Source organism: Pezoporus wallicus, unplaced genomic scaffold (genome assembly GCF_028554395.1).
Source record: "Pezoporus wallicus isolate ANWC-B61680 ecotype Strahan unplaced genomic scaffold, APGP_CSIRO_Pwel_v1 contig_14831, whole genome shotgun sequence".
NCBI lineage: Eukaryota > Metazoa > Chordata > Aves > Psittaciformes > Psittacidae > Pezoporus > Pezoporus wallicus.
Genome location: NW_026642428.1, coordinates 17,177 through 40,399, shown reverse-complemented (window position 1 = coordinate 40,399; position 23,223 = coordinate 17,177). Strand labels below are relative to the sequence as shown.

The window sequence follows — 23,223 nt, the reverse complement described above, 5'->3', positions numbered from 1 at the left end:
CACATGAGGATACAGGCTTGGGGGTTGTTTTCCAGAACATTGACAGTAATGCTTTCCCCAAGCCTACACAGCTGTCAGTTTAGAGAAGAAAGTAGGCAGTTCACTACATAATTTCCATGAACAACCTCAATCAGGGAGCTGAAATAAAGCATTAGGAACATGAAGACATTCTGTGGTTTTGAAAAGACAGACTACTATTTCATGTGACTGTGCCAAACCCAATAAGGCTATTTTCTATTTAGCTTTTCCTTTAGCAAAGAAGAGCTCATAGAGTAACATGGAAGATGGAAGCAATTACAGTAGGCTCACAGCTTACTGCACAGGTGTCTATGTTTGGGCTAACGCCAGTAGACTCATAAAACCCACAGTTAAAACAACAACACAACAAGATCCAAACTCATTGGAAGTGCAAAGGAGTCTTGCTTTGGAAAAAAACAGTATTCCCCAGTTCCTGCTTATTTTCAATCCTTGCAACATGTTAGAGGCCCTTCCTAAGCTGTCTCTGCCTTTAGGTGGGTATATGATTGCCCAATACACTTGCTCACTTCTAGCATGAATTTTAACATCTGAAAATGCTGTTCCACTTTCACAACACAACAGACATAGCAGGGGGTATACTGAGGTTTAATACAGCCAGAGAAAAAAATAACCCAGTAAGAGGCAATTTGATTAAAATCTATTTCTTAGTAAAAGGTATGTAAACCAAAACTATTAGAAAGGTATCATCTTGTCAAAGGAAGCATCCTGCTAAACTAATTCAATGTAAGAATTCTCATGTGTCTAAAAGCTCAGAGTCATGCATTTGAAAGAATAAAATCTGAGCTAGGACTTTAAGTCTCTGGCTGAGTCTCCAACCAACGAGACAACTTAATATGAACCACTCCTCATCAGCTGAGCTGCTGAGCAGGAATCTCTGCTTAAAGCTTCCCCCCTCTTTCGCTTTAGCAAAAGAGCATTCAAAATCCCATTAAACATCTTGACTAATTTTTTGTTAAATAACCCAAAGCATGCCCAATATCATCTGAATTGAAGACAGAGCTCACTGAATAGAGCAAAACCACAGAAGCAAGCAGTGGCACAACTGGACAGATGCTGGATTCCTGCCCTGGAAGCTTGTTCCTGCCAGATGTTTGGCAGCTGTTCCCAGCCAGCACTCAGCCTCACAGCCCTTTATCCTGGATGGTGGCAGGAGCTGCCAGCAAGGCTCAGCCACCCTTTCACATGGTTAGCTCTGTGGCTAAACAATGCAGCTGGTGGTTTGGGGGTTTTGTGCTCAGTTAAAAGGCTTCCTCAGGACTTACTGTAGCACTGGATTCAAAGTCTTCCACAAATTTGGCTGTTTCAAATTAAGAAATTCAAGAGCTAAACCTCCTGAACTAGAAATCCAAGTTCTTGGTCTCCCTTTCACATCTGCACACCTATCACTGATTTTTCCCAGCCAGCACTACATACAACCAGAACAAATGAACCATAGGGCAATTAACACTTCCTTATGGACAGAAAATATAACTTAGTTATTGGATATTTAGAACACAAACCCAGAGGATAGATAGAAGTTAGAAAATTCTCATCACGAACTGACACGTGTATTTACGCAAGTCCTGCTTTTCCATTGTTTTGTCTCTGAACTAAGAGCTAAATGCAATGACAAAAACAAGGGATAAAGATGTGCAGTAGTAATGGTAACACTATCCTCACAACTCCCTTATGTGGTAGCAACACAGCCTCTGAGAGACACTACAATAATACAAAAGATGAAGTTACAGTATCGGTTTACAAGGCTTATGGAAAAGCCAGGATTAGAATTGAAACAACTCTGTACAGGAGCAGAGAAAGGAGCCAGAAGCACAAAAAATTGCCAGAACGTGGAGCTGAAAACAAACAAATAACCAAAATCCCCAAACATAACTGGGATTCAGCAGACAGAAGGTTTAGCTCCTTGCCTGCATTTTAAATGGATGGACTGTGTACCACAGCACTTGTCAGCATAGCCACTTAGTGGAATAGATGAGTAATTTTTACTTAATATATGTATAAGCTGTACCAATACATATAGAAATAGCCACATAATCTAAATACATCTATATCCAGATTGAATGTTAAACAAGCATTCCGTGATTGTTCTATTGGCTACATTAAATCTGCTGACTCATCTTCCCACCACATCAGAGAAAAGGTTCTAGAAAAGCACAAGACAATGCCGAGTTGTACAAAACACCCCAAGAAAGAAGAGCTGCCAGGAAGTTCCAACAGTTTGCTTTAAAACCCTGTAAGTAGACTTTTAAGAAGATACTTGTTCATCCAAAGCATCACACACACACTGCTGGAATATCTCCATCCTAGTTCTCAGGCTGTAAAATCATCTGCTTCTAATTTTTATCAGACAATCCCAGAATGGTTTGGTTGGAAGGGACCTTAAAGCTCATCCAGTCCCAACCCCCTGCCATGGGCAGGGACACATTCCACTAGAGCAGCTTGCTCCAAGCCCCATCCAGCCTGGCCTTGAACACTGCCATGGACAGGGCAGCCACAGCTTCTCTGGGCAACTTCTCTTCTTGCTCCTTTAGCCCGTGCCACCCCAGAACAGACAGCACTTACCACTTCCTTCTGCTGAAGGGTGACTGAACCCTGATGAAAACCACATCCCCAGCTGTCAGTAAGCAGAAGTTGTGCTGGAATTCACTCTGCTCTTCTTCAGACAAGACTCAGGATGATAATAGCTTCTCAACAGATGTTTGCGAAGAGCCACCAAGCACTGAATTAGTCTTTTCCTAGCTGTTCAATTCATCTGGGCACTAACTGGCACAATGCTGTGCTCATTCCTTCCAAAGTATAACCAAGATTTTGCTTAAGTAACATTGTACATAGAGCAAATCAGAAACCAGCCAATTCCTAATTAATAGCAACACATCCTAAGTCTTCACCAAAAAAAAACCCAAAAATAAATGCATTGCTTCCTTTAAAAAGTATAAATTTAAAAGTCTTTGGAAGAAAAAACCTGCTCCCCAAAAATTCAGCAAGCTGGAAACTGATGCTGCTTCCTCAAAGAGACATTTGTGTGTTCTGGCAGTAGAATCTATACACTTCATAAAGCTCAGTCAATCCCCAGGGCAATGATGGGAGAACTAATGCAGCTGTAAAAAGGGTAACACAGGCAATGTGGGGGAAAAGCCTTCTTACTGGAACATTTCAAACTGAATCATTTAAAGGGAACATCCAGGTTCCATACATAAAACAAAATTCCTTCCTTAGTTCATTTCAGAGCATTTTTCCTGCATACATTAAAATATTTCCTCTGTATCCACTCAAATGATGGGCTGATGTATTTTCTGTCTCATGTGAATTCCCCACAACTTTCACGTTGGGTCTTTTTTTAAGCTACTGCTAAAGCAAAGAGCCAGTAGCACCATTATACCAAATAAATAATTACATTCCATATGTGGTTTACCTAGCCCCTTTCAGTCTTTATTTAAGCCTTATTTGGTGCAGATAACACTGGAAGGTATTCTAAGTAACATTAACGTGTTCTTCTTGAGAGAGAGACCCGAGACCACTCAATTAAAAGATGTGCTGCTCAAATTGTAATAATTACTGAATTTCAACATCTCAGTGGTGTCTCTTGGACTCCGAGTGTGCTATCATTGGCCTCTTGCCAAAGCAGGTGGCTCTGCCCCATTCCATCCCTAGCTATTCATTCCTAAGTAACCAATTCAGGTAACAGATCCATTTAAAATTAACCTAAATACTGCAAGTTTTGAGCCAGATTATTTCCCTGATTTAGCTCATCATGTGGCTCCATCAATGCTGCTGTGAGTGCAAGAGGACGGAATCCGGGCTTCTTTGGTGGGTAAATTCTCAGTCAGATCAGCACACACATCTGACCCTCTGAAAGAGTAGATACAAGAAAAGCATCAGAGAGACACGGACACAGCAACGAAAGGAGAGGAGTTTAGAAAAAGCAGGATCTTCAGATGCTTACTTGTGAAATCACACCTTTGTAACTCTACCTGCAGCACCAGTGCTGTAAAGGACAGAAAAGGAGAAGTGGCTCTATCCATATGACAGCCTGCACTTCCCTCAGCTTTCATCTCACTGGAACACAAATACACTTATTTTTTACACCCTGTTTTTATTTAACTCTTCAAAACGGATTTAGGCTTTTTGCAATACATATGTCTGCATTGCTGTCATTACATTTAAATACAAGCATAAGAACATCACAAGACTTGGTATTTACTGTCATCTTAGTATTAAGTGTCTTAAAATCTCTCCTACACCCATAACTGTAAAGTAAAAGCTGCCTATCAAGAAAAAACAGCACAGGTCACTTTGCCACTTCTGTTAACTTCCGTACTACTTGTATGCACTTAATTGTAAATCTTTTAAGCACAAACATCCAGAAACAATGTAAGTACTAAGTAAGAAGTTATTTTCCACCACTATAACAGATCACATGTTCTATTAGCTTCTAAGAATTATTAAAATGCTATTTGTAATTCAGTGAAAGACTATGCTAGACACATGCACATTTAAAGAGAATGCTCTGAATATGTTTTAATCCAAAACTGGAAAATTTTGTTTCTGAATTTCTTTTATTAAAACTATTTACAAGCTTGCAGTAATTCCACATTCGGATTCAACGCAGCTGCAATCTGGCCAGGTCAGTCATAAAATTCCAGGAAATAATCTTCCAGAACACTACACAAGGGTGCAAAGCTCCCCTGAAGTCAAACGAATTCCACAGAGGGGCTTGGCCCTCCTCAGAGACTTCATGGTTTTAAAAACAATGGAAAAAACCCTCCAGAACAAATTCAGAAGTGACCCAGCTTGCATTAAAGTGAGAAGCTCTGAAAATCTTCCCGTTTCTCCTCAACTCATATCCAAGAAAACTGACCAAAAGAAATTATTCCACGAAGGACAAATCCTCTTGGAAGGTCTACTGAGAAACAGCCCACTGGTTATGCTGTTCCCCCCACTCCATTTTACAGTACAAACTTAAAAACAAGGAAAAAAACCAAACCCAAAACACAACCCACACTACAGATGATGGGAGATAATCTGCCTTTTTACTCCTACAAACTCCAAAGCGACGTTTCCTTGAGAAAGATACTGAAAACATTAAAATCGCAAGATGCAGAGTAAAGAAGCAACTATTTATTTTCCAAATTGTAATATAAGGTGGAGTTCAAACCAGTTTTGCATAATTTCCAAGTCCTTCTTTGACTATCAAATACAGGCAGTTGTACTCTGAGGTCATCCAGCTCTTCAGGGGCTTCTTTAAATGCAATTTAAACAGAATAAAAACCAGTCCAAGCAGAAACAATAGGAAAAAGTTGGCAAATTACAACTGCAGCTCTTAACCTGTGACTGGAACTTGCCAGTCACCTATTTCTACAATATTACTCTCTGGTCTGAACAGTTCTAAGGCACACATGCGCTGTAATTAAGACAGTTTAAAGAAAGAAAAAAGCCAGAACTGCTCAGGAATGGGCTAAGCACCACCAGCGGCAGCAGCATCGTGCCTGATGACCCGTTTCCATTCACCATCATCTCTGAACTTCCTATCATACCATGCCCTTAAGAAAACAATACGCTTCCTAAGAAGATCATGGCCATGGGTCTTTACCACCTTAAACTCCTCTCCAAGACCTGTCTGTTTACAGCATATTAAAGGAAGATGCAAATTCCATTGTCTACTTTTGTGTTTACGTTTCTATCTAATTTAACAAAAGCCAGAATTCATCTGTCATGCTGTCCTTAGTCCTCCCAACCAAGAATACAATCCTACTTTGCTCATTTTACACTGTATTACAGCTATACCACATCTGAGATGTGCTTGTCCCTGTCTTCCCAGTACAGGGATCGCAGTTTAGGCTTGATTTGGGAGATACTAGTTGAAACACATACAGTTTGTATATTTTGGAATTCTTTAAACAGATGACTGTAAGACATTTGAGCCCCAACCACCTCTGCAATGCCAACACTTACACAACACACAGTCAGTGGCACTTAATTTAAAAACATTGTTTCCATTTTTGTATTTAATCAAGGTCCCAAGTTCTTCTGGAAGGTTCAAGTTCCAATACCAGAGACAGGGAAGTTGCCTTCACTCAGTGAAAGTAAAGAGAAGTTAATTTGTAGACATACCCAAATGTAACTGATAATACAGAAAAGGCAATCAGAAAGTCTCTTCTGTAATCAGAAGTTTGAAGCAGTGATAACCATTAACACATACTGGTAACTGCAGCAGTAATCCTTCCACAAGAGACAACTAAAAAACTAATTATAATGCTCATTGGATTGTTGTCCTCTGGGACAAAATGTATTGACTATTTATTTCATTTTTTCTAGTAAGCACTTTTGAAATAGGCTGTGAATACAGACTTCGTTATATGCCAAGACATTCTATTTCATTAAATATAATGTAGGATCTCAAGGCACAGGTTTAATCAATTTTCCTGTACATATACTTTTGGACATCGGCATTTTAACTGATAAATTTTAATGCACTTCCCCGAGACCAGTACACTTCAAAGCTCACTATGTAATGTCGCCTATACACAATAGGTTTTGTGGAATGCAAGTACTGATTTTTCCTTGACATATATTATTGGGCTGTAATATAGAAATATGTAACTATAGGTGCATTTTGTGCCATCTCTAAAAACTTTATGTAGCAACTGTATTTAGTATTTGTTTGAATTTAAAATAACAATCAAGCATTGCGATCTCATTTAATATCTAAGTATATGTAATTGCTATGTACAGCAAGCTATAAAACTAGTTATCCTTTATCTTCACCAGCATTTTATATCAAAATAACTTCCTCATAAATACAATCCCTCCCTCTGCTTTTCTATAAAGATGCAATTAGAAAATTATATGAAGCAACCTTCTTTTCATGTGAACAAACCCCTTACTGTAACACAGAAAGTGGCATTATTTGGAAACCCACCCTCCTGCTTCTTTGCAGAGCTTCTACTTCATGTTCTAGGTCTAGTCTGGATTTAGAGAGTAATGACTGTAAGACATTCAAAGGGATAGGGAGTCAAAAGTCTGAAAAGAACAGAAAGTGGAAATTCTGTTCTTGTTTTAGGTCCTAAGACAGTAACCACCATGGTCAGTCAGAACAGAAGTATTGCTTTAACATTTTCTTCCAGCTTTGTTTGGTTATCACAGTTTTCTCTGCAAAATCTCTGCACAAGTGTAACTGTGCAGTTCCAAAAGTACCAGAATATAATTAAACCTGCAACTGGCCAGCATCATCTTGGTTTCATTCTGATGATCTGAAGCAACACAAAGCTCAAGAGCAGCAGCACAGGTTCCACTCTCCCTGCACAACCGCTTCTCAGCGGGAAGTGTCAAAAGCAGAAGTGAAGCTTAGGAAAAATCTTGTAGTAAGTTGTGTCTATTGTCCAGCAGGGTAGCTGGGAATTTGGAAGGCCCTAGAGAGAACCACAGCATCCTGCAGAAGTAACTAAAGTAATCACTACAGATAAAAACTGCTGTCAGAGAAAAACATTTTGAAATTGTCATTAAAACAGGCAGGATAAATATAGTTAAATTGCAAGTACCCTAACTCTCCTTCACACTACCCAGCCGGGGAAAGGAAAAAAGCAGGAAGATAAAAAACAAAAGGAAAAAAAAAGGGAAATCATACAAATGAGAACCAGGCCTCATCTGCATACTTCAGGCCCTACACCTTGTGCTACAAGCTTTTACTTACTCTAGTCAATGAGTTCCCATCACCAAATAAGGATGAAGACAGAGGACAAGATAAAACGGAAACCAGGACATCCTGAATCATCCAGCCCCTTCTTTCATTTCCTTTCTTTCCCCTTCCTTTCTGCCAGGAAGCCCAAGTATTACATATACTCATTCCTAGAAGTATTAAGCTTCAATATTTTAAAACCAGCAGGACATTCTGGGAGTCAAATACCCATCATAATATGTTGCAGAACCTTCCACCTTTGACATTTTCTAGATTCCAACATCCAATTACTGATGGCCAATATATATCTGTTTGATTTTGTGCCAGCATTGCCTTTAGGCCTAAATAACCTCCTTCCTTCTGGATATTTAGGTCCTCCATGCATTTACAGACAGCAATTATATCGCCTCACTCTGAATCTTCATTTCACTTTAGCTGAGTAATTTGAGCTCTTTTCATTCTCTATCAAGAGGTTCTCCTCTCTGAAAAAGAACAGGGAAGCATCCGAGATGATTTGCAAAGCAACAGATTTGTATATGGTGAAAGCAAATACGTAACTGGAGACTCACATGGCCAAAATTCCGTTATACCAGGAGCAGAGCTTCACGAAGTGTTAATATGGTAGCTCACAGATGCACAGCATACTTGAAATGCCTAACAATGCATACAGGCTGACAAGCACCTCTACTGCTGATCTCAAGCAGTAACCAAAGGCGGGGGGGAAGCACAGAACAGGAGAGAAAAAAAAAAATGCAATCTTACAGATGAAGGAAAAAACCAAAAGTTTTCACTTTAATTCCGAAAACATTTCCAAATTCTGATGCAACTATTCTTTGCTGTTTGAGATCTTTCACAATGAGGATTTAATATTAGCAGGATGAGGGGATATTTCCATGATTAATTAATTCTGGCTGTTTATAGGACAACAGGTTGCTGGATTTACTTTCACTAAGCTACTGCTTTTAAAAATACTTGACAGATCTCTAAGCCTGGCAAAAGCTGGTTGTAAGGTCTTCTATATATATGGGGTTGGAACTGGATAATCTTAAGGTCCTTTCCAACCCTAATTATTCTATGAGTCTATATATGACAAAGAGCAGAAGTCACATACCAAAGAAATCACATACAAACCAGAAAACTAAGCAAGACAGCTCCCCAGTGTAAACAAGATTCAACACTCCCATGAGTCTCCAAAGGTTTTGAACAAGTAAATGAGTACCAGATACGCAAAAGTAATTCAAAGTTAATGACATTTCTTGAGTGAGGTAGTACAATATTTAGTATATTACATGTTTGGTGATTAACTTAGGTACTAAAACCAGCAAGTGACAGGTATCAGATTTATTCTATAAAACAAGACTAACAAGCAACAGGACTCCCCAAGGAGTAACTCAATGTATCGTCAACTAACTTGAAGAAAATTAACCGAAAAGTGCTATAAAGGCAACTATAGAAATAATATCCCCCCCACCACCACCAATCCAGAACAAAAACTGCATAATATTCACATCACAATGCTCAGATACAATCAGTAACTCCTGCCAAAGAACAGTTTTCAAACAGCTCATCTCTCAGTTAATTATCAAAAGAGTTTGCTAGAAGTGTCACAGCTGGAGCTGCTAGATGCTGATTTATTTTATAAGATGCTAGGGTGGTTAAATGAGATCTGAGCCGTCTGAAAACGTGGCAACAACGATCCAAGCAGAGCACTTTAAAGCCCAAGACTCGCACGTCTCCCTGCAATTGTCTGACGTACTCTGTCAGGGTGGCACACAAGCATATCGAGCCCAGTTCACATATCCAAGAGAAGACTGGGCTGACCATACAGGGACAGGAATCTGTTCTTCCAAGACACAGCTTTATTTCAGGGCTCCGTTAAGAGCTAGCCCATCACCTTAATCTAAATATTAAGTGGCAAACACAGACCTGTTAACCTCAAAGAGAAATCTTTTATCACACTTCATTACTTCAGGGTGCTGGCGCTACATCTGCGTAACTGGAGTCACGATGCTCACCCACATCCACAAGCTCAACACAGGCTTCGTAACAACACATAACTACTCAGTGTTCAGTTTTTTTTCTCTTCCATAAGTGTACCCACAATTAACCTTCCACACACGTACACGGCGTAATGTTTGTATCACGCAGGAAAGCTCAGAAGCATCTTCTCCAAACACACTCACAGAGGTACCTGCCATAACATTGCTAATTACTGAAAAACAGATTTACTGAAACTAGCAGCAGCTTGGTTTGAAGCCAAGGACGAGAGGAAGAAAACAAACAAGCAAAAAAAACAACCTAAACAAAAGCAGAACACCTTTTCTACAGACCTGTGCTTTTCAACAGAACTTCTCCCCCACACACATTTATGGAACATGCTATTGGAGATGTATAATTTGGCACTTAGTAGATAATTATATAACCTGAGAAATCAGCAGATACCATTACGGACTACGAGAAGAGAGTTAAACAAGTTTTCCTCCATTTTTTCTCCAGGTTATCTTGCACAACTAACTGAAATATGTTGCCGAAGACCCCACTCACCGATCACGGTGAGACCCCCAGTAGCTACCACAGGGGGACCATGCACCCCCCGGCATCCAGAGTTCTGATTCTCCTAGCAGCCAAGGCCGTGCCGACTTAAAGCACAGAGGCTGAAGGAAAAGCCGAACCAACCGGGCCGGTGCCGCTCCAGCTGAGTCCACCGCCCCGCTACGGGCAATGGGATGGGAGCAGCCGGCCCGGCCGCGCCCGTCATCTCAGCCCCGCCGGAGCCCCGGCCACTCTCTTTCACTCACTCTGCAGAGCTGGTCCCGTTGACGGCAGATCCATCCGGAGCGGGATTGAGCTGAATCGGCCCAGGCTTCTTCTTCGGCATTTTCGCCCCCAGACGGCGCGGACGGTAACGGACGGCGCAGCCCTAGCCCCACTTCGGCCAGGTCCGAGGGACTTCCTGCGCTGGAGTAAAGTTGAGGGGTCCCCTCGCCGCAGGTGCGCAAGCTCCTCAGCAGGCAGGTGCCTGTGGTGGCGGTGCCGCCCTCAGCCCCCGGCAGTCCGCCCGCCCAACGCCGGCCTCCCCCCACGGAATCGAGCAGCACCAAGCTCCCTCCCGCACCTCCCGACGGGAGCGCTGCCCGGGCTCAAGATGCGCCCTTCTGCGGCACTGCGCCTGCGCACACCAGTCGGCCCGCCCGGCGCGCAGCCGTGGGGAGCAGGCGCATGCGCCCTGAGGAGGAGGAAGCCGCGCTGAAGCCGTGCCCGCACTGTGCGGTGCCCGCAACGGCGGGGATCGGTACCGGCTCCCTCCGGTTTATGGCTTCATCTTAAAGTTGTTTGGGTGTGACACCGGGGGTTTGTGGAGCTGGTGTTGATCTCCCCCGTGTGCCACCATCAACGCAGCCCGCTGTGGGAAGTGCTGTGGTTATAATTAAAACATCAGCCTCAGCCGGGGGACTGACGGCTGCTAAATCCTTCCCGAAGCAAATGCCTGATTTAAGAACGGAAACTTACGATTACAGTTATAGAATAAACAGCAAAAATTAGTCTGAAAATTAAACCAGCTGCTGGTGATAAAACCCTACTGGGAAGGGCCAGTTTGTGTCACATCAACACATTAGCGCGATGACAGATTTTTGCGAGTACGTTTCTGACAAGTTCTGACTTCAGTTACCACGGATTTGGGGAGCTTTCTAGGTTTTTGTAATTGTTGTAGTGAACCTGAAAACATAACCAAGAAGATTTTATTTTCCAGGAGCTCTCTCTCATGTTCTGGAATACAAAAGGAGGAATACATGAGTGAGGAAGTATGATTTATAAAACAAAGAATCTGTGCTGTCTGTGGGGATTGTTCTTGATGCTTCTTTAACAGTTTTAAGGTTGGACGTAGAAGACCTGAACAATTCGAGAATGAAGCTATGAGCCCACATCACAGGAAGAACAGCGCCTTGTTTAAACAAGTTAATTCTGGGGAGAAAACCACCAATATAAACATGAGGTTAAGCTTTCAGACAACAAAAGCCACCTCTCGCTGCTGATAAAAACTGCCATGTTGAGGCTTAAACACCAACTTGCTCCCACCCAGCTATAAAGTACTCATTTTTCAGACAGGAAATCTGCTGCATAGTGCATTAATTAACTGACAGAGAGGAGATGGAGATGAGATCTGAGGAAGAAGTTCTTCCCTGTGAGGGTGCTGAGGTGCTGGCACAGGGTGCCCAGAGAAGCTGTGGCTGCCCCATCCCTGGCAGTGTTCAAGGCCAGGTTGAATGAGGCTTGGAGCAACCTTTTTGGAAGTGCATGAGCTTTAAGGCCCCTTCCAACACAAACCAGTCTGGGATTCTATGATTAAAAACTACTTTGATTAAAAATATTACATTACTTTTGCAAACCACAGAAGAACCCCACCATGGAATTCAGAGTGGGTTTTTATAGAAAGTATTTAAAATACATGTGTTATTATCACCATGCTTCCAGGTAACAACTTCTTCCTAATATCTAATCTAAGTCTACCCTTTTTAATTTAATTAATGCTTTTATAGCAACTGAAATTATGAACAAAGTCCCCTTTATGTTACATGAAAACGCTGTATCTTTCCCAACATTTACCTAGCTCTAAAGTGGAAAAGACTGAATTACTATTTTCCCAGTTTTCCCGTCAAAGACACGCTCCCTCCTTCCAATTCCAGGATTAAGAGAGGGCTCCCTCCTCTGGAACACTTCATGCTTGCACTGCAAACTCAGTACTGGGGAATCTTGGACAATTGCTGAATTCACCCATCGCTTTTAGAGTCCCTTTTTCCTGCAGCACGAAATCAAAGATAGTTTGAATTGGCTGAATATAGAAATAAGGTCACGGCAGGGGGTTGGAACTGGATGATCTTTAAGGTCCCTTCCAAACCAAAGCAGTCTGTGATTCTATGATTAATGACTACTTTGATTTAAAATATTACTTGACTTTTGGAACCCACAAAAAAATAAAATACATGTTTTGGGAATTTGGATATTCTCTGTGGAAGGAGCTGCATTTTGCTTTACAAGTGGGTGCTTCTGAGGGTGGATTACAGAGAAAAAGGTGAAGGTAAAAAATAGAAGGTAGTGTAATACCTGTGAAAGACTTGTGAGCAGGGAGACTTTCTGACTTATTGATTCCACCACTGCTTGGAAAAATACAACTTATGTCTCTGTAAATAGAAATGCAGCAAAGAAACTTGTCATCATTACCTCTTTTTTCCCTCATGGAAACTTGAATCTTGTCTAGTTTCTTGCATGAAAAGAAAACACGCAAGAAACAGGATACATATACAAGAAACATAATTACAATCTAATTATTGTATGGATTAATGCATCACTTAATCAAACCAACTTTTAAAACTCGATTGCCACATAAAGCTGCTTATTGACTGCCAAAACGTATGCTTTGGTTGCGAGATTTAATGTTTCAGAATCTATTTAGTGGTTAACAAAGCAATTGAAGGAAATAATTAGTCCCATAAGCAATGGAATTTAAGGAGCCTGATTCGAATTTGATTGAAATTGGCCAACAGGATCAAAAATTATTAGAAGAGGGCTGACAGACTGACTTTCAAACAGCTTTTCAAAGATCTTTTTCAAAGATCAGGGTCTTGCACACCCTGTTCTCCTCAAGAAGCTGGGATTGAAAAGAACACTGTGGATAAGAATACAGTCTTGAAAGTTTAGTAATATACTAAAAGCTTAGAAATTAATGTTGAAGATGACTGTAGAACATAAAACTTAGATTAAGTTATCAAGGTATAAATCACAAATAACTGAAGTTTGCTCAAGCTGTGAGATGTGATCTCCCACTAACACAGCGACCATGGTACCGGTTTTGCGCTAGAAAAACAGATCTGCCAGTGCAATATTTAGAGAGTTTCTGCAGACAAGTGCAGCTCCCATTGGAGTAAAACCTTTCAAATGTAGAAGTAGCCAATTACTTAACAGATTTTCTTCACTATGTATTTAACAGAAGACAGGAAACAAGACTGAAATATAAGGTGCTCATTTTCTGCAGTTTTTCTAATGAAGTGACACTATTCAGAGAAACAAGTAATAATATTTCCATTTCATTGAAACTGGAAGCCAGAAGCATTTTCTAGAATAGAGGCAAGCTAGGTTTGTTTTTTATTTTCCCCTGACTTATTATTTTATCAGCATGTGGCTGGTTATTCATTTCCTGAGGAAAAAAAAGCCAATAATCAATGCCTGCCAGCGTATCCTTTTCATTTAATTAGGAACAGAGGACTGGAAAAAACCACCCAGGTCATCAAGTCTGGTCTCTAATTAAACACTCTGCAAAAATATTGATTAATCAAAGCTGCATAAATATGGTAGGTTTTATAACACTGTACCCCTCTGCAGAGATTGCAAGTGGCCTGCTTTAACACTTGTATAGGAGGTTTTATACCTTTCCAACACTTTTTTCCTGTCTGTTATCTCCTTGTTCCGGCAAAGGCAAAACACAAGAGGACAGAAGTCTGCTTATGCAGACGTGGGTATATGGAGACTGTTCAGCCACACAAATTCATGCTCCCTTCTCCCTGCCTTTGCTCTCACAGATCCCTGCTATGCTACTTCTGTTCATTTAACACTGATTTTGCAGAAAATACGCAGGGACTTACAGGGATTTGAAAGTCTTGAGCCTCTAATCAGTTCAGCTGACATTAGCCAAGTATTAAAACACACTTACTTCACATATAACCTCCCCCCATTATATTTTAAAGAAAACATTGACATGAAAAGATGTATCACACTAATAGTTACCAATCACATATTTAGGCTACACCAAACACCTAATTAATTTGTTTGTAAGGGGTTTATTTAATATAAAGAGTAAGTTACTTCCAAAGCAAACAGCTCATCATATAGACGTTTGATTTTCAGTAATTTTCTATGACAAAACTTTAGTGTTTTAAGATGGAAATTAGCAGTATTAGATCTACTATTATTACTATAGCTTTGTGTTTCCTTAATACTTCATGTGCCTCAGTCATTTGAAGAAATTGGCCATATCTAAAAAGATAAATGGATTCAGTACTAACAAATCCATTACCATGTTCTCTCTACAGTTAGTGTATCCTTGGCTAAAAAAGATGTTGCTGCATTTGGGAATGCACATTTTAAACATTAATTGTTAATATCATTCTGACTAAAAGATAATTTTTATTTTTATTCTGGAAAGTAACAACAATTGATTTTCATTGTCATACTGAAAAGAACACATTAAATTACCAGAAACAGCATATGTCAAATATGACTATACAGAGAAAAAAGGGAAAGCCAATTCCTTCAATGTATTAATATGGTATTACTTTCTCTCACTTTGCTTAAAGGAAGAAGCTGTTATTTAAGTCAGATATACGTCCATGGACTGACCTGTAAAACTACACTGAACTTTCCAGGTGCATCAGAACTGGAGACAGAACTTGGAAACTCTCCTCATTTCTGCAGTTCAACCCCTTTAAAGGGAATTTTATGTGCACAGCTGCCACATATAAAGAGGGCTTGATATATTCATTACACACAATTGCAAACTACTTAGTTTCAAACCACCAGGCGGCTTTAGCTAGTACCTGTATGGAGAAAAGCTTGGGCTTGTTGCTTGCCCTGGAAGCCCTTCCCTCAGAGGTACGGAAGCGAGGAAGGGCTCAACAGGCACTGTTCCTAGCAACATTCCGGAACCTGATTGCTCGCGGGGCCTCGCATCCTCACAGTCAAACTCCCACCGCCGGTAACTCTCGCCTGAGGCGGTGACACCCCATGAACCGCCTCAGAGCCCGCCTCAGCCACACCTTCACCCTCCCCTCCCCTCCCGTCCGCTTTTGGCGCCAAAACCGCCATCGCCTCCCTGCCGCGCATGCGCCCTGTCACGCAGCCGCCGCCGGGTGACTGCTCCCCTCAGCCGGGCCGTTCGGGCACTCGCGAGAGGCGCGATTATCGCGGTACGTCCCAGGCGCGCTTCCCGACTGGAGCCGGCGTTCTGTGGGGTAGGAGAGGTGCGGAGCGTCTTTAAGCACCTCTCGTCCCGGTGTGTACGGATCTGTCTTCCCGCTTCATCTCACTTCCCACCGGTGGGCGCAGGAGAGCCCTCACCTCACGTCCTGCGCGCCTCAGGATGGCTGTAGCGGTGTGAGGGGAGCGCGGCCTCCTTGGCGCCCGGTGGGCTGTGGCTGTGGAAGTCTGGCCCTGCAGACCCCAGCGACCTTCTGTGGACTCCCTCCGCCTCCGTGCGAGCCTCGCAGCCCGGAGGAAGGGAGGGAGGGAGCTCACAGTCGAAGGTCAGTGCAGTCGGAGCTGCTTGGGGTGTTCCCTCGTTATTAAGCTGCTTCAGAAACAACTTTCCCTTAAAGCAAGAGCCGTTCCTGAGGCCGTGGTGAGTCCGGGTCATGCTAAGCCCGATGTGATAAAAGTTTTTGGAATTAGCTTCGCTGGAGGAGCCCTGAAAGGGGAATCCGCCTCTAGACTGTTTCTGAGCGGGTGAACTGTAAATTAGAGGAATTATCCCCTTGCACACTTGCGGTAGCCTTGGATTATTAGGACCGTGCGTGGCAAAAAGCTGTCTTGAGAAGTGCTTTGGCTGGAAATCCATGCATTTTGTTCTATTCCTGTGGCCTGTACCTACCACTGCCAAGTCCTTTTGAGGATCTGAAACACAAATCCTTATTTTATTCAGCCCAGTGAGGGTGGATTGTATCATCCATCTGCATGGTATCTGCTGCTTAATTTGTATGTCACTTTTTATTAGCTGGCATTTTTTTTCTGTGGAAGCTATATGTATTTGATGTTTATCTGCTTCTGTGGCAGCCTTTTCTTCTCTCTTTAAATGCTTTTGGTATTTCCTGCAGGAGGGAAGAAGAGGTTATCTGTGGCAGTGATGGATCCTTTGGAGAACAACTTTTTTGATGTTCCTGATTATGAAAACACAGAAGATGAAAGGTTCCCACCTCTCCCACCTCCTGCCTCTCCAGGAAGAGATGATGCTGAATGGGCTCAAGCTAATGGAGGTGAGCACCCCTGACCCCTAAAGATCCTTTTTTGCAGTATGGGCAATGAAATGCTGTGAAATCAGTATTACTGATGGTGTCCTTCACTGTCTTGAGTTTACTGTCTTGTACAGGTAAGAGAGCAAATCACAATTTCTATTGTTATTAATTCTATGCTGTCAAACTCCTGGGGAAAGTTTCTTCTTGTAGGTTCCACGAAAATACGTTCACAATTGAATCCTTATAAAATTCAAGCTCTTCTGACAAAATGTAGATAATTATGTAAGTGTGACCTGTTGCTCCTCTTTTTTATTACTTGGAATTAAGAAGAAGCAGTGATAAACATGTTTGCCTTAATCCCTGCTCTGCCTGTGTTGCTGGTGGTTTATGTCTTTCAGAATTATCAGTGGAAATCTTGAGGCACACCTATCAAATTATGGTTGTTGATACTCTCCGTTTCTTAACACTTAGAAACAACGTTTACTATTAGTATATTCTTGTCAGAACTACAATCTAAAAGTTCTAAAATTAGGAAATTTCCCTTTTAAGGAGCTTACTTTTGCTAGAAAAGGGGATTCCTCAGTATATTTTAAGAGACTGATTTATTTCCAGTCTATTTTGTGGGAGAAGCAATGTGAAATACGCAGATGTCCTTTTGGAGTCCGTACCTGCAGTGGAAGTCTTGTGACCTGCCTTTTTGATAGGGTAGAAACTTAAAATGTACATGATGCAGTTCTAGTTGATGCCAACTGCATTATATACTTAAAGTTTGTTGTTTTCTTTGTTAGAACCAGATGGGAACCAGCAATCACAAGCAAAGGAGTCTGCTGCAGCTGTACGGAAAGCAGTTAAAAGGCCAATGCCTAAACTAGATGCCCAGAGGTAATAGTTTTTACAAAATACTCATTTCTGTGATGAATTTGTTATATAGCTGTGGGAAAATGATTAAGGTTACTGTGTTCCCTGCTTGGTCATAGCCAAATAAAGAGTGTTAGAGATGGAAATGCCTCTTTTACACTGTATCTCAAACTTTTTATTCCTTGCTTACCTGTGTAATGCTGTTAATAGTCTTTCTTGAAGTTTTCTTGGGACTTAGTACATGACTAATACTTGAAGAGATAATTTATTATTTATACATAGGACTCTTCCAGCTGGATCTTCTTTATTTTCTTTCAGACATATTATTATAGATTTCTTTATTTAATTAAAGTCTGCATCAAAATAAACCTCAGTATAATGATGACTGTAAGACAGTACCTGAAGTACACTTACACCTGACTTACATACAGGCTGGATAAACTCTGTATAAGGGATTTTAATATTTTCTTTGCTATTACCACTGAAACTGGTTTAAGTCCTTTATAAGCAATGGAAAGAATCTGAACTTTCCATTTCTTCTATTTTAAATACACTGATGAAGTCAGTGATACCACAAGGTGATGGTCACTCATCTAAGCAGTTTCACTTGGACAGTGTAGTTATTAGACCTGACCATTCAATTTTGTTTCCATGTCATCAAAAGCAAGAAGCTTCTTGGACTATGAAGTCAAAGTATGTACATGTATGTGAATACATGTATGGTGAATTAAATAATAATAATGATAGTCTTGGGTTTTATAGTAGTCTTTATCCTATTCTGTGTGTTTCCTTCATGACTTCTAATTCCATTCTCTTTCTATATATCTATTAAATATTCCATGTATCTTTCAAATAGAGCTTTGCAGCTTGAGGCTATTTAAAGGAATTTGAGGGGGGTTTGTTTCTTTGTTATTGTTTTTGTTAATTAGAAGTAGTATGGGTTTCAAATAACTTCACCCATTTGCTATTACCAGGCTAATCTCAGAAAGAGGACTTCCAGCCCTAAGACACATGTTTGACAATGTAAAGTTCAAGGGTAAAGGGCACGAGGTAAGATGTAGGGAGCTTTTGTTTTGTTCCTGGGATTTGATAGATTGCTGCCCAACTGACAGGAGAAAATTGGTATTACACTTCGATTAGCCAGCTTTTAGCAGTATTTGAATGTACCCTGATGGGGTTTGTAATTGCAAATTTAATGAAACACAAACATACATTAATATTTTAATAAAATCCCTGTTTTGATCGCAAAACTCTTTTCCTCTACTCCAAAACTAGACTATCATGTCTGTGACTGTTGCCCACAGAAGTGTTTTGAAATTGCAGCAGGCTAACAAGACTGCCTACTATGCCTGGAATACCTTCACACCTAGGAAGAAAATTAACTCTATATGAGGCAAAACCAGGACACATCTCATTTCATGGTCGGTTTCCTTTGTTACTGAAATTATTCTGGTGCTGCTGTGACACCTCTATCACAAAGGTTTTAATGCTGAAAATTGTGACATACCACTTAAGCAAAGAGAAAGCAGTACTTTCCCTACAGACCGTCTCATTGGCTTGGATACACTTAAACATAAAAGCTAATTTTTCCTTTAAGTATTAGATGATCAGCACATTTGCAAGGATGCCTGTGCAGCTCTGCTTTACAGGCAACATTCATGGTATCGATGAAAGACAGAAAGAAACAAGGAGATACCACTGGTGTGAACAGAAATCTTTACCAGATGAAGTGATTTAGATGTACATTTTCTGTGTGTTCTGAGCATCAGAATAAATACCAGCTGTGTCCCTGTGGGTTCTTTTCAGTCTGGGTTCAGACCTAGGTTGTCTTAAGGCCAGCTTCTTAGAAGCTGTCAGATGTTTTGCGGTATCTAAATGCTTTTCCTGAACTTGGATTGCTGCTGTTCTTCTCACAGCTTGAAATTGCACTTTCAGACTTGGCTGTGGGAGGGTTACCCACACGTTCATATCACTTCAGTTTTCAAGAGACTTTCAAGCTGCAGATGCTTAATGCTTTCAGAAACATTACTGTCCTGTCTCCCTCTACAGTCTCCTGACTTAGCTTTTACTAGCTGGATGTCATCTTCTATGCTCTAGGCAGAGGACCTGAAGACTCTTATGCGACACATGGAGCACTGGGCTCATAGGCTATATCCAAAACTGCAGTTTGAGGATTTTATTGACAGAGTTGAGTCTTTGGGAAACAAAAAGGAAGTTCAGGTACGTGTTGCTCCAGTAATGCATAGTCTAAGAAGCAGGTTTAGGAGAGCAGTTAGGCAATACAGGAAAACTTAAGTTGTAATACTGCTAAGGAGTATAATGTTATTGAAATTAATGTCTGTCTTTGTAAAAATAGCTCTTCCCAGTGTTTAAATTTACATTTAAACTTCCTTCAGTTGAATTCTGGAGGATTGGCTTTGACTTTTTCAGGACATCTTTAGCCAAATGATTTGCTTAAGAGTGCTGGAACTGATTGGTTTGGGGGTTTTGTTAATGTCAGAACCTGCAAAAGAAGGTTTCTGAAGAAGGCTGCTTCATCTGTCTGGTGGGAAATGAAGGACTAAGAGAATGAACCACAGCATTAAAAGTTGTGGGTCAAACAGAGGTGTAATGAAAGGAGATTTTTTTTTGCAGAGTTAAAAAGAAATTGGGAGTAGTGTTAAAACCAAAGCAATATTGCATAAAAGATTTTGTTACAGATGAAATATCACTGTTTTAGTCTCTCATTTGCAGACCTGCCTAAAGCGGATTAGACTTGACCTTCCTATTATACATGAAGACTTTTCAGATAACAAAGGTATGCCTATTGTGATTAAAATTTACTTCCCCTCCTATTGACAAGAAATTAATGATCATTATAAGTTTCTAATGTAGAAAAAATTGTTGAGTGGTCCCCTATTTTATAACCAAGCTTCTGTAAAACTTAAAACTGCAAAACAGAACTGGTGCTTGGACTAAAATGAGATATATATATATATATATATATATGACAATAAATAGTGTGATCTACTGAAAGGAAATGGAAAATGGGTATTATTACCAGCATTGTTAGGAATACTCTTCCAAAAAATCCTCGAACTGAAATTACGAAGCGAACACACTGGTTTGTATTGTACTCTTAGGAGTGTGCAGTCTGAAGAGCTGTTGGGTCTTATTATTGCAGAAATCAAGGCTCATTATACTGTTTATACTACACACTGTTGCAGTGAGTGTAGTGTTCTCTATAGGAAAGTACTTAGACTGTGGGCAGTGTGATGTCTGTCTTCTTCCAGTATCAAAGTCTAGCAAGTAGATGATTCCAGTCTCTTCCAATCAGATGATGGTTTAAGAGTAGAAAAAAACAATGTTTTTTTTTTTTAATAAATAGAGGGAGCAGAGTTAATTTGGTAGCTTGAAAGTAATTTAATTGGCCGAAATAAGAGAGTTTAGTAGTTGTTCCTAAAGTTGTTTGGAGGAGTTCACACTTTGCTGAAACAGTTACCTACCATTGTCCAGTATATCTTCAGCTGAACATCAGCTCTCAGACCAGCCAGTCCTTGGGAAAGGTGTTCTCACCTGCAGAGACAACCTCTGGGGAGTTGGGGACCTGTGGCTGGCTTCACTGCTGGCTGCATTTGCCAGGAATGAATGCAGCCGTGAGCAGCCACAGACAGTAAAGCCAGTGGTTCCTGCCGACAGAGTCTGTAGAGTCATCAGATTTTCTGTGCGATGGTTCCATACATTTGTACTTAAATATGGTGCTGACCTGTTCTTAACTGTGTCAGTGAGTGTACTGCTGCAACTGCTCAGTCCAGTGGAAAAGCTTGAGTAGGTATCTTATGGTTTTGAAATAAAATTTCAAGCTAGAGTATTAATAACAAAAAAACTTGTTGTTAGCTAACTTCTCTATTCACAGGCTTAAAGTGGCGCAGAGGCACAGACATTCTGGGCCTTAGGTGCTCTGCTTCGTGTTGGTGGTGAAGTTTGTCTGAAGGAGTTGGACTGCCTTCATTTTGCATGTTTTAATGTTGGCAGACGAGTAAATATTGCATAATAGTGGCACACTAAATTCAAAACTGATTATTCCATGTCTGTGTTTGAACCTCTGTGATTCCCATAGCTAGTCCTGCAATTTTCTAAAGGATAGTGTCCTATTAGTAGTAGGGATAGGAGGAAAATCATGTGGCCTTTCCATAGGGATTGTTTGCATTTACTGTCTCTTTTTAACTTCAGGCACAACTCATGACTGTTAACTCAGAGCTCTGCCTCTGTAGACTCAGGCATTTATTGTGTGTTCAGGATATCTGATAAGCAATGTTTCTGTACTTTGAATATCAGGTATGTGGACCTAGGCAGAAAATTGCCCATTAAAAGTAAATTACGGAATGATCTTCAGTTGTCAATGCAACTTTAAAGTGTAGAGCATAAAAATGCTTTAAATATGTTCTCTTGGCAGATACTGAGCAGTAGATCTCTCTAGGGTGAAAGCGTTAATTCTACTACTTTTCCCTCATTTTTTTTATCAGATGCCGAAGGGGAAAGCAATGGACTGGATACAGCAGCTGAAGATGTAGGTTCCAGCTCTGGAAATGCAGAACAACTCAATTCTGTGTCTGCTACAACTCTCACAGAGGAGCAGCAGGAGCGAATCAAGAAGAACAGGCAGTTGGCCTTGGAGCGCAGGCAGGCCAAGATGCAGTGCCACAGCCAGTCACAACACAACGGTAACCAGCTTGGAACTTAAGTGTTGATGTTAAGGTCTATAGCCTTAGCAGCTCATGCAGCTGATTGCTGAGTGAGTTTAAAGGTCAGGGTATGGGTTGTTTTTCTAGTCTATAGTAAAATGTGGAGCTCCAAATTTGAACTGTGTTCCTGTAGTTACACTCCTCCTAAGCTAGTTGAGAACTAGCTAGTTGCCATGCCAAGCTGTGATGGCTTTGTCTTTGATGAAGTGAAACTCAACTTGCTGGTCATCCTTGGAGTTGGCTTTCCTGCAGACACTGATTTTGGTGCTAGAAGCTGCAGTTAAACAGAGCAGTGGTGGCTTCCATGGTAGCGAATTGGTTTTGCTTTGTTGACTTTTATTTTTCCCAACAGAGCTCTCCACTAGTTACCCAGAAGAGGAGTTTAACACCCCTGTTGCTCAGGATCCTGCTGACCATATTGAAGACACCCCAGTTACTGCACTCAAGGTTGCTGTGGATGGAGATACAGAAGCTGAAGATGGAGACACAGATTTGGAATATGCCAGTGAAAAGCAGTAACCATTCTCCTTAGCTTTCTTCATGGAAAACCCCCAGTATTTTAAGTACCGTCATTATAGTTGCTGGCTCTTTTTACTATGACTTTTGTAAAGTTGGACTCTTGCAGCTGCAGATGAGCACCAGACAACACCACATTCATCTGTCTTTAGAACATCTTTCCCACCTCCCGCAGGAGCCTTTAGAGAATGTTAATGAGGGGCTTTGACCTATTTTACTTTTGTTAACACTTGATGTCAAACTCAGTTAACTGGGAATACTGAGACATGAAGTTTCTATTAAAGTTGTGGTTATTTTAACAGAGTGTGTCTACAGTAGGAGGTAGGGTGGTGTCTGACCAGGGGCCTGGATTTTTTTAACTTACTTTTCAAGTATGTGCATCTCTGCCTTATAAAATGGAAGCTATTACATTTCA

At 40.9% G+C, this 23,223-nt stretch overlaps 2 protein-coding genes and 1 non-coding gene across 3 annotated transcripts in view; 2 read left to right on the top strand and 1 right to left on the bottom strand.

Moving 5' to 3' along the window:
* The window catches only part of MAP2K1 (mitogen-activated protein kinase kinase 1), a 33,282-nt gene extending 22,582 nt beyond the window's left edge, over window positions 1–10,700 (bottom strand). The window contains exon 1 of the mRNA XM_057430499.1: window positions 10,510–10,700. Within this exon, the coding sequence (XP_057286482.1) occupies window positions 10,510–10,589 (80 nt within the window). The 5' untranslated portion in view covers window positions 10,590–10,700. The remainder of the gene's footprint in view (window positions 1–10,509) is intronic.
* A 5,283-nt stretch (window positions 10,701–15,983) lies between these two features.
* On the top strand, window positions 15,984–22,817 carry TIPIN (TIMELESS interacting protein). The gene is made up of 8 exons (XM_057430498.1): window positions 15,984–16,100; window positions 16,573–16,731; window positions 17,499–17,592; window positions 18,543–18,618; window positions 19,666–19,788; window positions 20,302–20,365; window positions 22,074–22,271; window positions 22,645–22,817. The coding sequence occupies exons 2-8, from the start codon at window positions 16,602–16,604 to the stop codon at window positions 22,809–22,811; spliced, it is 852 nt and encodes a 283-aa protein (XP_057286481.1). The 5' UTR covers window positions 15,984–16,100; window positions 16,573–16,601; the 3' UTR covers window positions 22,812–22,817.
* On the top strand, window positions 21,157–21,291 carry LOC130610547 (small Cajal body-specific RNA 14). Its single transcript, XR_008975075.1, has one exon. It is a non-coding gene; the product is annotated as a small Cajal body-specific RNA 14 (non-coding RNA).
* Window positions 22,818–23,223: the final 406 nt, after the last annotated feature.

Bases quoted from the DNA above. Each gene is read 5' to 3' on its own strand.
- TIPIN (XM_057430498.1), top strand. From the start codon at position 16,602: ATGGATCCTTTGGAGAACAACTTTTTTGATGTTCCTGATTATGAAAAC. The intron at 18,619-19,665 runs GTAAGATGTAGG...TCTATGCTCTAG, and splicing joins TCAAGGGTAAAGGGCACGAG to GCAGAGGACCTGAAGACTCT. The intron at 19,789-20,301 runs GTACGTGTTGCT...TCTCATTTGCAG, and splicing joins GAAACAAAAAGGAAGTTCAG to ACCTGCCTAAAGCGGATTAG.